Raw genomic sequence first — 14,639 nt, forward strand, 5'->3', positions numbered from 1 at the left:
TTTGTTTAGGTTATACTGTACCTTGTTTTATACTGGTTATTTTAATCTGTTGGGTTCAGTGGACCTGCATTAAATGTTATATTTTTTCTGACCCCCAGTGCGCTGTGTGCATATTTTTATTGTTTGTTTTTTTCCCCTGAGAATAACCTTCGGGCTATCTCATGTAGCAGAATTTGGGGAGTGACTCCACGCGCCCAGCAGCAAGAGGATCTTTCTTCTTACTGTATACCACATATAAGACAGCACGAGCATGGAGTCCGACTTTAATCCATCCTTGAAACCTGACCTGTTGGGGGATCTTGAGGACTGAAGTTGAGAACCCCTGCTGTAACGGAACCCCAGAAGCCAGTATTGCCCACCTGTTCTAGAACACTCATTATTCCAGGTTTCCCTCATTGGGTGGATTTGCTGCAGTGTTCTAAGCTTCTTCCACTCACCGGCTAAGTGATTTTACACGTTGGACTGCAGTTTTCTCAGTTGTATTTTCTTCCCCTTCCCCCCCTTTATTTCAGGTAGGAATGAATTGATAGCGAGATACATAAAGTTAAGAACAGGAAAAACGAGGACCAGGAAACAGGTAACATACTTCAATGCTCACCCAGTGCATGATGGTTAAACAAAATGGAATTAGAACTGCAGTGGTTCACTGCTTAAAAATTCACATCTTCCATTATGGCAACTATAGCATTCTTGCTAATCATTCTAGTGATAACTAATGGGCAAATTGGTGTTGCTACGAAATTATATTAAGTATCACTACTTTTGAAATGTTATTTATCCGCAAACCCACATCTATTTTACAGAAAAGGATACCCGATGTATACATTGATTTTGCATTGCTGGCCCCTCTGCCTGCATAGAGGCTAAACTTGGTATCTCCTCATCTGTTACAATGCAAATAAAACATGACATGCATCTATACTGCATACTCCTTTAGACGTTGTACCGGACGATATTCGCACACAGTCTTTATAATGGTTATCATCTGCAATGCATCGTTTGTTTTCCACTAGTGCCGCAGATTGAGTTTCCTAGGAACAAATTGGCTAAGTTTTGTTCCCCATTTAAATATTGCATTTGCCTTTGCGCACTTCTGTCCATGGTAGGCTGGCTGCAGAAATGTTTCTACCCAATTGTCCTTATTGGGTAAACGGACAATAGAACAATTGAAAATATAATAAGTATATCAAATAATTAAGTGTCCTGCATTAATTGCGCGTTCCCATTAAACAAATATTACAATATAAACCAGGAGTGGCCCACTCCAGTCCTCAAGGGCCGCAAACAGGTCAGGTTTTAAAGCTATCCCCGCTTCAGCGCAAGTGGCTCAATCAACGACCTAGCCACCTGTGCTGAAGCAGGGATATCCTTAAAACCTGACCTGCTGGTGCCCCTGGGGGACTGGAGTTGGCCACTGCTGCAATAAAAATAATAAACACACTTGGCCAGTTACATTTGTTTTAAAATGTAATATGTTTTGTAGATTTTCCGTATAGGTCTAAACAGCAAAGTGGCAGATATTAGGGGAAAATAAATATTTAAGGTGTCTGTTCGGAGTTAATAATGAACAGTGGAAACAATTCTATGGCTATTCCAAAGTTCTGGGAACAAAGGCTGCATTATACAGTAATTGCTATAAAAAAAACCTAATAATAAAAAATTGTACATACGTCGGGCATTCCTATCTGCAAAAATATTGGTAACAAAATTATTTAATCACGACAAAAACCTATTGGATGATTTCATAATCATGTGATGAATGTAAAGTTATATGTGAAAACATTTTTTTTGGGGGGGGTGTGGGCGGAACTAGTTCGCAGACCGGCACCTTTAAATCAACATTTAGAGAACCGATTTACAATGGCAGCTAATTACGTAGTATGTAGGATCACACCGAAGATGAAATCACAGATCACATGGAAACCAATCTGTATTGACATTTAAATTACAGGGCATTCGTGCAATTGACATCATAACCTGCCATTGTCTTTCTATATTTCCCTAAGCAATAGAGTGAGCTATTAGCAATAGAGTGAGCCTGTCCCACAGAATGCAATGTATTGCCTCCCTGTTGGGAAGATCTCTGCTACACTTTATCAGAAGAACCTGCATTCCCCATTCAGCACTTCTGCCACAAAAAGCCAGAATATTGGGCTTTAAAGCATAGGCTTTGCCATCCGCTACAGAAAACCACCATTGCAAATCCGTACTGAACATGAGCACCACACAATTGAAAGCACCCTACCCTTTTTATAATGGCTTTTAAACTTTTTCTGCGTGCCCCTTATAGGGCCATAGTACCTGCATTATGGCAAAAGCCAGCGTAGTAAATATGGACTATGATCTCTTAAAGCCGCAATACACACTTATCGCCACTCTTTTTATTTATTTATTTTTTGCAATTTAATTTTTAAAACTTAAGACGTCTCTTCTTGCCCTTCTTGCCCTTTCCACCGATGTTTTAAAAAAACAAAACAAAAAACAAAACGGTGCTTGATTCAGGCGATATTAACGTTTGAAATATTAAGTGTTCGGGAATGTTAAAATGAAACTTTCCCCAGAGCCCATTGCCCATCAGAAACTAGATTGGCATAAACCATGTTTTTATTTTATTTATTAACATTTTTGACATTTTTTTTCTACACTACGAAAATGAAGTTAAACTCCTGTAGGCTTCTGCGGTGGATTGCTGCTCTAAGCTTTCTTTAAAAAGAGAAGCCTGTTCGGAAGGAGACTCTCATTAGTCGTTACTAGGGGGTTTACAAAAGCATCACCGAAACAGTTTGCGTGTTGTATACACTTTAATAACTACTCTTCGGAACATTTTGAGGGCTGAGAGAGTTGGTGCAGCATGATCATTTTCATGTAGGGCAAAACATGAACTTCTGCGTTGCAGTACAGCCCCAGCTACACATACCCCCCCCCCCCCCCCCAGCCTGTGCTGACTGGTCTTGAGATCTCAGCTGTGTGCGCTTTAGGAAACAAAGCCTCTCACAATGGCATGCCTAAAATGTGGCAGAACATGGAAGAAACCTATGGATGAGTCGGCACAGAAGGAGAAGACCTGGGCGCCCAGCACCTTTTTGAATCAGTTAGTTCAAACTGAAAGAGTGCTCCGTTACAATGAATTAATTTGACTGAGGAACATTTACTGGGACATTTAAAATCCTCCCAAAATGATATAGCAAAGAAGGCTGGGTCGCCGTGTTGGTCCTTTCTTCCACGTAGTAACAAAAGAGGGAGAGGGAGTAGGTGCTGTGATACCTGTTTATTGGACAAACGAGTAGTTTAAATGTTACAAGCTTTCCAACTTCTCAAGGTCCTTCACCACCCTCCCAAAATTATATAAATTGCACATTCACAATACTTTCATTTAAGAGCAAAATGCGCACCCCACACACACACATTTTAGTGATTTTGTTTTATATATTTCTTGGCCTTCAGATTTCTGGCTTTGAACACTGCAAGTGACGACAATTCTCTCCGGTTTTATGCCAGTGTAATGACTAAAGAACTTTTAATATGATTGGGCTGCTGGCATAAAAATTAAGATTTTGATTACAATGGGTAGTTTATTTTTTATATTGTGAGGACAGTGTGTCTAGCACTGTATATACTGTAGAAACATTCCCAATATTTGCATATTTATCGTGTAATGTATTTCCAGTTCTCCAGACATCCAAGTAGACGTTTTATAAGCGATAATAATCGTTACTTACAATCCAAGTGTGATTTACTTTTATTTTTATGTTCATACAGTAGCATAAATTGAAACCTAAAACAAAAGAAAAAGAAAACTTGGTTTCCCAAGTATTCTCTCCTACATTTAAATACTTTCTGAATGGGTATTCCATTAACAAAAAAAATGTTTCATTATTTTAGCCTGTATCTGTATTGATTTTATTATACAGGATGTTTTTGTACTAAAACATTAACGTACCATTGTTTGGTTCCGTGGTAAACTGTAAATTGTCTCCTTGCCATAGGACTTTGCCAGCCTTCCAAAGTTTAGATATAGAGAAATGAATCGTACAATAGAGCGACATAATGTAGCAGCCAAATGATTCCAATGAAAGACATAGGACACAAGGCCTGATGAAGGGGAAAAGGTTCGCAAAAACTGGTCAATGTAAAATGTCATCAGCGAATCAAGACCGTAATCACAAAAGAATGGATACGTTGATGCATTTGTTTTGCCAAATTAACTTAGACATTTCTTCTTTGGAAAAAAATAAAATAACTGCAGTATGATCACTCCGACACTGAAAGGGTCCGTTGGATCAAGAGGTTTAGTCAATGGCAGGGTTAGGCTACTCCAGTCCTCAAGAGCTACCATCAGGTCAGGGTTTCAGATTATCCCAGCTTCAGCACAGGTGGCTCAGTCAAAGACTGATTGAGCCACCTGTGCTGAAGCTGGGATATCCTGAAAACCTGACCTGTTGGTAGCTCTTGAAGACTGGAGTTGCCCACTTCTGGCCCTAAGCGTTTTTCCCTTATCCCCCTCAATTCACCGATTTTTTTTTTTTTAATTTTTTTTTTTTACCCTAAATTTGCAAATACCTCCCTAGCGCCAAGAGCTTAACGCCCGGCCGAGAAGTCCCTAACCGCAAAGCTTGCTTTAAAAAATATATATATATATAAAAAAATTGATTTTTTATTTTTTCCTTTTTTTATTTGTGTTTTTTTTTTTAATTATATATTTTTTTATTTTTTTATTTATTTATTTTATAAATCTGAACCCCCCCCGTAGGTGTCTAGTCACATACAGGTCTTAGCAAGAAAGAAAGTTCGAGAAATCCAAGCCGCCATTAAGGTACGTCTGGCTTGCCCAGTTGTAGGGGGCTTTTCATCTCCATGGTTACAGGCTTTTTTCTCTCTCCTCTGTTTCCTTCCCTTCCCCTTACCCTGCAGGTGTCTAGTCACATTCAGGTTCTTGCCAGAAGGAAATCACGTGATTTTCATTCCAAGCTGAAGGTATGCGCTTCTCTGCTTTCTGAGCTTGTAGTTGCTATGCATTTCACTCCCGTTTTCCATGGTGATGGGTGGAAGGCCTGGTGCTCTCTGATCCTCGTAACCTCGTTTTTCTTGCATGAGACCAAGCTGTTTACATTTTCTTAATACCTGCTCTACTGTTCCTCTGCTAGCAAAAGTGTATATATAATGAGCACATCTTGTGCAAACCAAAATTGGTTCATATCCCACACCCAAATTTCAGTAGAGAACAAATGAGAACCAATTCGCTATAATGTAAAGTGCTTTGGTTCGGGAAGGGCTTAATCATTAATTAATCTAATGATTTCAGTGATTTAATAATGGTCAGTATAAACCATGTCCCCCAGCCTAAACGTTGTAGATTTACTGATAAATATGCTGCTGATGCATTTTGATTGGTTACAGCTAAATGTGTACGTTGCTACAGCAGTACTAGCTGCGTGTGCCCTTATACCATAGTCACAATGCAAACTATTATATCGCAAGTCTAAAGCAGAAATGGCCAACTCCAAGGCCACCAACATGTCCGGTTTTAAGGCTATCTTTGCTGCACCACAGGTGGCTCAGTCATTGACTGAGCCACCTGTGCTGAAGCAGGGATTTCCCGGAAACCTGACCTGTTGGGGACCCTGGAGGACCGGAGTTGGCCATCCCTGGTCTAAAGGGAGCTATTATCATTTTAATTGCATTAATAAGAGCATATTTGGCTGTGGCAGGTTTCCCACCAAATGTAATTATTTGACTGCCCAACATTTTTCCAGATTACATTTTCTTAAATTTGTTTTTTTAACATAGCAAATCCTTAATGGTTTTGCTAATAATTTGAAAATTGCCATCTATATAATATAATTACGGGCTTTGGGCATGCAACTACAATCATTGTTTGATATGTGCAAATATTTACATTTTGATATTGATATGTATTTAATAACATCTGCAAAAAAAAAAAAGTCTGCTTTAAGTGACTTTTCTACAGTATTCACACTGCACGCATCATGTAAATAACACACACTATTGCAGCGGTGGCCAACTCCAGTCCTCAAGGGCCACCAACAGGTCAGTTTTTCAGGATATTCCTGCTTCAGCACTGACTGCGCTGCCTGTGCTGAAACAGGGATATCCTGAAAACCTGACCTGTTGGTGGCCCCTGCGGACTGCTGTTGGCCCGCCCCTGCTCCCTAGCATCCATTCTATTTTGAATTTTATTTTTTAAAACACTTCCTTCCACATGCAGTGGGCAGCATGCTGGCAAACTGGCATGGCTCTTTGGTGACTGGCTTCTTACAATAGCTGCACTGGCTGGGGCAGCTGAGTTGACAAACAAGCCCTTTTCATAATGGAGACGCGGCTTTTTATTTTTTTGTAGATTTGTTTTTTTTTTTTTAACCTACACTGGCAATACGTGACGTGAAAGCGAGTACTTTTTTTTATTTTATTAACTTCATCCATAACTCTATACAACCTGCATGGAATGGCTTTGGGTGGCAGCTGTATGCTTAAGTCCTTCCAGATAACAGCGGTATAAAGGAGCACGTTCTTATTATTCTCAAGTAACAATTTAGCTGTTCTGGGGGCGGCTGGCAGCATGTTGCGCAGGAAAACTGTACAAGCCAATAAACCTATCTGGTAGATCCCCTTTATGAAGATAGGCGAGTTCACTTGAGGTCAGGGTTTTTTTTCTCTTTTCTTTTAACCCTTTCACTGCTGAGCGGCAGCAGAAAGCGCTCCCTGGAAGAAGAGAACCTGTGTGTTTGTAAGACTCTTGCTAGATATTGATACATCTGTTTATTTGTTCACCCCCTCATGCAGATGAAATAGAACAGATTTGACACTGAGGCTGCATAAAGATAACCAACTTGGTGTTTGCAAATCCTTTATTCTGTATTACTCCGTTGAGTACAAGGAAATGTTGTTGGTTGATAATCATAGAATGCTCAAGATAGCACTGTTCCTTTTTTTTTTTTTTCAATGAGCAATGCTTTGAAATATTCCCTTTGATGTGAATGGAGACTTAAGCATTTTGAAACACAATAAGATGGATTAATTACTACTCATTAGGCAGCAAGTTGAGACAGCTCTGAATGCACATTCTTTTCTTAGCCTTAGCTATCGCCTGGCTGAAATAGTCAGCTTTTGTGCTTAATACTGTCTTTTTTAATAAATAGGATACCAAGACTACACAATTTCAAGTGCTGGCCTTTTGTGGGGAAGAACAGTGTGCTCTCCCCCCCCCCCCCCCCCACCACCACCTTTAGCTAATCTTTTGTATCTGCAAAGTATTTAAAACCATATGATGCAGAGAAGTAACGTCTCTGACTTTACAAATTCGACTGTAATCTAGAAGTTTAATTTTAAAGCATCAGTCCCATGTACTTAAGTAAAAAATAAATATATATGTATCATTTTATTATTTTATTCTTTAAATAGCCTCTGCTTGTTCATGCTGATTGGATATTGTATTGTAACATCTTCCAGTAGTTTTCCATTCCAGAGAAAATGATTGACAAATAAGTTGGGGGTATTAAAGATGGCTGGGTTTATGACAGCTTTGTAAAACCTCCCTGATTGTTGCTTTTATTAGGACCAAGGACACAGCAATGTTGCCACAATTCTAGCATGTTGTCCACAAAGGCAGCATAGAGGTATTTCTTACTATTGCACAGCATTGCGGTCATCCAACGTTTCACATTCCTTAACCCCATCAGCGCCTTGCGTTACAACCCCGGCAGCAAAAGCATTAAAACCTATATTTTGACATGTACGTTAAAAAATAATCGTGTATTTTACGGCAGTATCAGAATTCTTTATGTGGCTGGGACTGATGCTTTAAAAGTCTGTGATTATTGCTACACAAAGGTATTAAGAAACGGTTTCAATACTCCATTGTCTGTCTCCATACCAAACCGCACTGTTATGCAGAATAATTCTGAGTTTGTCATAATGTTCCTAGTGTTTTTCTGTTCCCTCTATGCAATGTTGTAGAACTGTGTATAGCTAACTTTACTACTGTAGTTGCAACATGTATGTGTAACTTCATTTGTTTGGCACAGAGACTATAAAAAGCAGTTGGGAACATGTTTTTTGTTCATTTAACTTGCATCGCAACTCAACTCTTCATCTTCGTGTAGTCCATGTATTGAGTTGGGAAATGGACATTGGAACTTACACGTTTGCATAAAGTTTCTTGGTGAAAGTTTCCATAAAAATGCACAGAAAAGTCATGCAGGTTAATGCTGCTTTAAAAGGCCGCCAATTTTAAAAGGTAATAGGAAAACAAAGAAAAAAAATGTTAACGGTAATTGGCAGTCGTTTTGCAAAAAAAAAATGTATGTTGGACGTGGTGCAAAACTAGTAACATTTTGTGGACACAGTATTGAACGGTGTAAATCCTATTTAAGTATTGACCAATAACTGGGAGACCTAGACTATGAATTGGAGACAAGCTATAAATACAAGGCACAGACAGAGTAGACCAGGTGTGTTTATCTGACTTGTTGAGTAGAGAAAAAAACAAGCTCTTTAAAGCTAAGAAGGGTTATCGTTTTTACATCGTGTCCGTGACGGCGCTTGCAGAAACGGTGGTGGTGGATAAAACCAGTCGCGGCAGTTACATTGAGGGAAAACCTAATGAAATAAATAATGATACAGCAGTTGGGCGACTTAATCTTCTAGCAAATCGGCACCAATAAATACCAACACGTCTTGTATAGGCCCTGCATGGCATCCTACTGCAGGTTGGGGCTATGTAAGGTCATATTGCAACAATAGAAAGTTCTTAAAACAGTAGTTCGTACAAGATGATGAATACCTACTGTAAGTAGGTTTAGAAACAGTTGCTGGTATTCCCTAAGCTCTGATAAGGGGAGTGTTCCACCCCGGCCATTTAAGTCAATGGCAATTAACGTGGGATCGAGTTTCAATGTCCCTAATACAGTGTTTCCCAACTCCAGTCCTCAGGGAAACCCAACAGGTCAGGTATTAAGGATATCCCTGCTCCAGCACAGGGGGCTCAGTCAAAATGACTGAGCCGCTGATTGACCCACCTGTGCTGGAGCAGGGATATCCTTGAGACCTGACCTGTTGGGGTTCCCTGAGGACTGGAGCTGGGAAACACTGGGTTAAGGAACCCTAAGTGAAATTCTTAGGAACCCCCAACCATCTCTGATAGCAACTCTGTGATCAGATGCCTGGTAAATTCTTCTGTATTTGATACCATTTTCAAATGACCCCCCAAAAATGCAGGGAACCCTTTAGGGGATGCCTGGGGAACACAAGGGTTCCTGGGAACTCTGGTTGAAAAACACTGGTCTAATAGGAGCTTTGTAAATTTCAAAACAAATGGAAGAAATGATTGGAGATTTTACCCATGTTCCATTCCATAAACCGGCCTGTAATGTTAAAATAATTAGTGGGGCTCGCCAACAAGCCCTAAGCTAGGTGATACATTTGGTGGTTCCTGCCAATGGTGTCTCATTGATATGTGCTGTGTAATATTTACAATGTTTCAGGCTGCAACATAGACTAAAATAGTGTCTCCACAATCATTTTCTGCTAACATTAATGTTTTGTGTTGGAACATGCACCGTTCCTATAATGCACATACAGTATTTCATAGAATGTACTAAATCATATACTGTAAAATGATTTTAAATCCGAACATGAGATGCTGCCATGAAATCAGTGTGTATTTGCCATCATAGTAATGGAAGAGGGGGCGACCTAGCGGCATGCAAATGTTCTGTGCCTATTCAAATAGTTTTTCGGCTTTGAGGATAAACCATGGTATTAGAAAAATCTGATTTCGGGCTAAATAGCTCTGTTTTTTGGTTTCCCATGTGGCTTATACCACTGGCAGGCTGCAGAGAAAGTATTTTAGACTGGAATTTGCAGTTCTTGGTCTTGAATGGGATTTCCAGACATTGGGCAACATATATGTAAGTAAATACTGTTCTTTCCCTTCCCGGCAATAAATTTATGTGACTCGCCATATACACCAGGGGTGGCCAAGTCCAGTTCTCAAGGGTCGCCAACAGGTCTGGTTCTCAGGATATCCCTGCTTCAGCATAGCTGGCTCAGTTTTTGTCAAAGACTGATCCACCTGTGCTGAAGCAGGGATATCCTGAGAACCTGGCCTGTTGGCAACCCTTGAGGATTGGACTTGGCCACCCCTGATATACAGGGACCTCCACTATCCTGGGTCATACCATTTGCCAATTCTACCAATATTCCCTGAGCAGGAAAGCTCTTAAAACGGTGTGATACCACTGTGCATTTTTATTACAAATCAATCCTGAAATGAAACTCTTACCTTGCATACATTATTGATATCTTACTCCAGTATTTTCCAAACTGCTTTTTATGTCTCTGATAACTACTTGTGTGTGATTTTAGTTGATGCTGTTTTACTCAACCCTTTTAACACACTATTTGTTATTGTATCCAGGTGACAAATATGGTAAGTGAAATAACCCAGCCCACTTCCTTTGACCCTGGTTGTGCTTGGCAGAATGTTTGTCTTCTTGCTTTGATCGTATTTACAGCTTTTGCTATTTTAGTCCCAAATTGTTTTTTTTTTGGAGAGGGATCAAAAATGACCATAAAATGAACTCTCTGCTTCCTCGGAGACTAGTAATAGATTGCAATCCGTCCAGATTACCAGTGAAATGGTTAAACTGTAAAAGCATGTACGTCTTGCCAGCATGTTAACCAACTTGCTTGAAGAATCGGCCTTCTTACTGTTGCTTTGGTGTCTTGCCCATCATGTGCCAATATCTACAAGTATGTTTTGTGTTCTCAAATCTTGCAGCCGACATTGTTTTGGCTGAATAATTCATTTCCGCTTTGAGGGGATAAAATGTTTTTAGATGCTTGAAAGGTTGAGGTCATTGTAGTATGTCAGAAACGCATACAGGAGGCTGATATTTCTGATCTGTTTCTTAAGCTGCATTTGCAAATGGATCAGCATAAACATGCCCCCCCCCCCCCCCCCCCAAGATCTTGGTATTTTACTCTAATACCTTCCAGAGAAAATGGGGTTTTATACTCTGGCTTTGCCAACATCATTTTTAATTCACAAAGTCTCTCACAACCTATTGAAGGCACGCACGCACCCAAAGTAAGCAAACAGAGCAAAGTTGGTTTCTAAAAATATCATTTGCCCTTAAAAGTAGCGAGAGGAGCGTGAAACTTCTTTTAGGTGAGCCGACAACTATATAGGGTTTTGTGTGCAAGCCCTCTTAGTATAGAAAATACAAGGCATTGGCCAGGTGCACTAAGCTTCAAGGCTATTTAACATTGGGTTAATCGTAACACTTGTGCACTAAAACAAATAACCAAACGTTAACCCAGTGCTACTCCTTAAATAACATATATGGTTATTTTTTTGTCTGGCTGTTGGTATTACCCCTAACATCCCTGATCCACTAAAGGCCGACCAGGTTAGAAGAACAGGGATTTAACCTAACATACTGTTGTTAAGGTCATACTTAAAGGTGGTGTTTGCTCCGTCCAGAGCCTGGAATATGGGTTTTGGAGTGTGAGAGCTATTTTAGTATAGTCCCAAGTGATATATATATATATATATATATATATATATATATATATATATATATATATATATATCCCCTGAAACCTCCCTTCAAAGGTGGAAAAAGACACCTGTGCTCAAAAACAAGAACACCTGAGGTACCTGGGATATATGCCAATCGGAGGCATTAAAATGTACTTTGCATATCCTATTAGCATATATCCCAGGTATCTCAGGTGTGCTCCTTTTTCAGCACAGGTGTCTCTCCACGTGTTGTTTGAAGGGAGGATTTGGGATACTTGCAGCACTTGGGACTATACTAAAATCGCTCTCTCCTCTCTCTCATATTTCAGGGTCTGGATGGAGCGAACATCACCTTTAGGTAAGACCTCAAAATACCCTGACGTTAATTCAAGCTAGCGCAAGGTAGTGCTAAATTAACCTAATGTTAACCCTATGCTAATGAGTTAAACAATGGCGGTGGTTTTTGCCTATAATTAGCATAGTGGATACCAATTAAACTCGGGCAAAATAATGTTTGTTTCCTATTTAGGTAACCTGACGTTATTTGCCCTGATTTTAACCGTGCTTCGTGCATCTGGCCCATTGAAGGACATTTGAATAAAAAGGATGACGATTTTATAGACCACCATTGTCAATTGGTTTCTATTAAATTGTCATGCGACAGTAAGCATGGGGAATTGTAAGTCCCACAGTTATTTGCATGACAGCTTCTCATGTTTTAAAGCCCACGCTTGTAGCTGCGCACACTCTGCCTGGTTGCACCGCATTCAATAACTGCATGCAAACTGTTATATTAAAGGATCAAACAGCCAAGGACAAAGCACTACAACACATGGCAGCAATGTCATCCGCTCAGATAGTATCGGCTACTGCTATTCACAACAAGTTGGGCCTGCCAGGGATGCCACGTCCAGCATTTCCTCCAGCACCTGGGGTGAGTCTTTTACAAGTATATCTCACCTTTTTTTTTTTTTTTTTTTTAAATGGTTGCTGTTTGGTGAGCAGCAACTTGTCCCATAACTCGGGACACAGCAGGCGTTAGGATTTCAATCGAATCGAACATGATTTTTAAAATGTATTTATATGTTTTACTTCCATGAACCCTGGGGGTCACAGGAGCAGTACCCATTACTCTTACTACTATGAGCTCCATGGTTAAGGAAATGCTACTTTTCTGTGGTCCAGGGCCTTGCTGACACCTGATGTGTCCCGTCCTTATAGCTCTGCCAGCAGCAATGTTACTGGTGACCTTTCTCCCAAAACTGTTCTGAATATTTTCAGATTCTGGAGTCTCCCAGAATGAAGGGATAATCGCTGCTTTAAAGGAGCAATCCAAGCAATATCCTACGTGTTTTTTTAAATCAGTCAGTTCTGTAGTATGAAATAATACTACTTTTTTTATTTTAAAATTCAACTCGCTGTTATTTTCAATGAGTTTTAACACACTGAGCATCATTTGATTTCTATAGCAGGCTTTATCCCACCTCCCCGGCAGTGCAAGATCTTTGCAACACTTGTTTGTGATCATTTGTTGCCAGTATTCCCATCAGTTTTAGCTGCAAACTGTAACAATAGATCATGTTACCTTAGTAATATAGGAATACATTGTAGCTGCTGAGTTCCACTGAATGAAGGATTGATTTGAAACGGAAAGGCGGCCATTTAGTGAACCCCAGGAAGCAGGATCTTGGCTGATCGATCACGGGAGAACGAATCGATCGGCAGCTAATGTAATTAGTTTTCAATAAATGTAATCAAAGGCTGCATATATTAAAAGAAATATATATATATACTTTTAAGCTTCTTGGATTGCATATTTTAATGTTTATTTAGCTAGAGCACCATCTCTTAGTTTTGGGTTCACGATCTCAGCTTAGCTAGTGTCCTAACTTTTTTTTCTCTTGTAAGGTTAGTGTGAGTTGTGCTCAAAGGGTTAAAAAAATGTGTTCAAGAAAAAAAATCTTAAAGCAAAAATCAAAAATTGCATTTTCAGAGCCTGACCAGATGCATAAATTAGCATTTAAGTATACTGTAGGTAAAAAATAATAATGCAGCAGCACTTCAAATATACTAAATAACAAAATAAATATATTACTCATATAATGAATATCCAACATTTTGACCCCTCTCTCGGTCTTCCTCAGCCCATGTGTAGTTGGGAAATGCTGAGTACAGCAATAAATTGATACTTACAGACATACAGTAATAAATAACTAAACATCCTCCTTTACAACTTATGATATAACTTGCGAAGTGCCTTTTTTGTAAGTAAAAATGACCGGCTATCTTACTGGTTTCTGATTGTACAGCAAATAAACGATGGAGTGTTTTTTTTGTAATTTTTTTTAATGCCCACCATTACTTCTTTAATGTGTGTTTTTATGATTAAAACACTAGACTTAAAAATTCCATGATTACAACTAAAGTTATTCCACTTTGCTTGTGCCATTAGAAGAGCGATCCACCCTAACTAACCTCCATATATATATATTTTTTTTAATTTTTTTACAGGATTGAAACCAGGGGGTCCTCCAGAGGTGAACCCCACTATTTTCAGCTCCGGACCCCACTCCCCACCCCCCGCGCCCCCCCGGTTCCCCAGATACTTACTGTTGAAAAATATTGCTTACGGTCTTTTAAAGAGGATTTAAATAGCTATATAATAGGAAGCCATAACCGACCGTTGTGCAGCTTCCCATTGGCTGGACATTTGGCACTTATTTTGTGTCACCAGAAGGGATATTTAAAGGAGCAATTCATGCCCTTTTTAATAAATTTTTAATTTAACACAAGGTTGAAGCAGGGGTTCTCCGGAGCTTAACCTCATTAATTTCAGCTCCAGGGACCCCTTGCTTCCAGAGATGGCTCCGTAGTAAGTGCTGGTAGACACTCCAGTTGAGCAAGCTGAGCTTTAAGGTTTAAAGCTCCCCGCGTGACGTGGGCCAATAAGAAGCCACAACTGATGACATCACGGCTTCCTATTGGCCCGTAAGGCGCGGGAGCTTCGAAAACTCCGCCAGTACAGGATCCCTGGGAGCGGAGCGGTTACCTGCACCCACCCTACAGATGTATCTCCCCAAAAACAGGGGGGTCCCCA

At 39.8% G+C, this 14,639-nt stretch overlaps 1 protein-coding gene across 14 annotated transcripts in view; it reads left to right on the forward strand.

Moving 5' to 3' along the window:
- Window positions 1-14,639, forward strand: part of TEAD1 (TEA domain transcription factor 1) — a 186,837-nt gene that overhangs the window by 134,082 nt on the left and 38,116 nt on the right. For 2 of the 14 annotated variants that reach the window (XM_075567139.1, XM_075567141.1), the window contains exons 4-8: window positions 513-577; window positions 4,751-4,813; window positions 4,912-4,974; window positions 10,436-10,447; window positions 12,342-12,476. In XM_075567139.1, coding sequence (XP_075423254.1) covers window positions 513-577; window positions 4,751-4,813; window positions 4,912-4,974; window positions 10,436-10,447; window positions 12,342-12,476 — 338 coding nt within the window. The remainder of the gene's footprint in view (window positions 1-512; window positions 578-4,750; window positions 4,814-4,911; window positions 4,975-10,435; window positions 10,448-12,341; window positions 12,477-14,639) is intronic. The other 12 variants (XM_075567140.1, XM_075567142.1, XM_075567144.1 and 9 more) reach the window with 6 other exon arrangements.

Source organism: Ascaphus truei, chromosome 12 (assembly GCF_040206685.1).
Source record: "Ascaphus truei isolate aAscTru1 chromosome 12, aAscTru1.hap1, whole genome shotgun sequence".
Taxonomy (NCBI): Eukaryota; Metazoa; Chordata; class Amphibia; order Anura; family Ascaphidae; genus Ascaphus; species Ascaphus truei.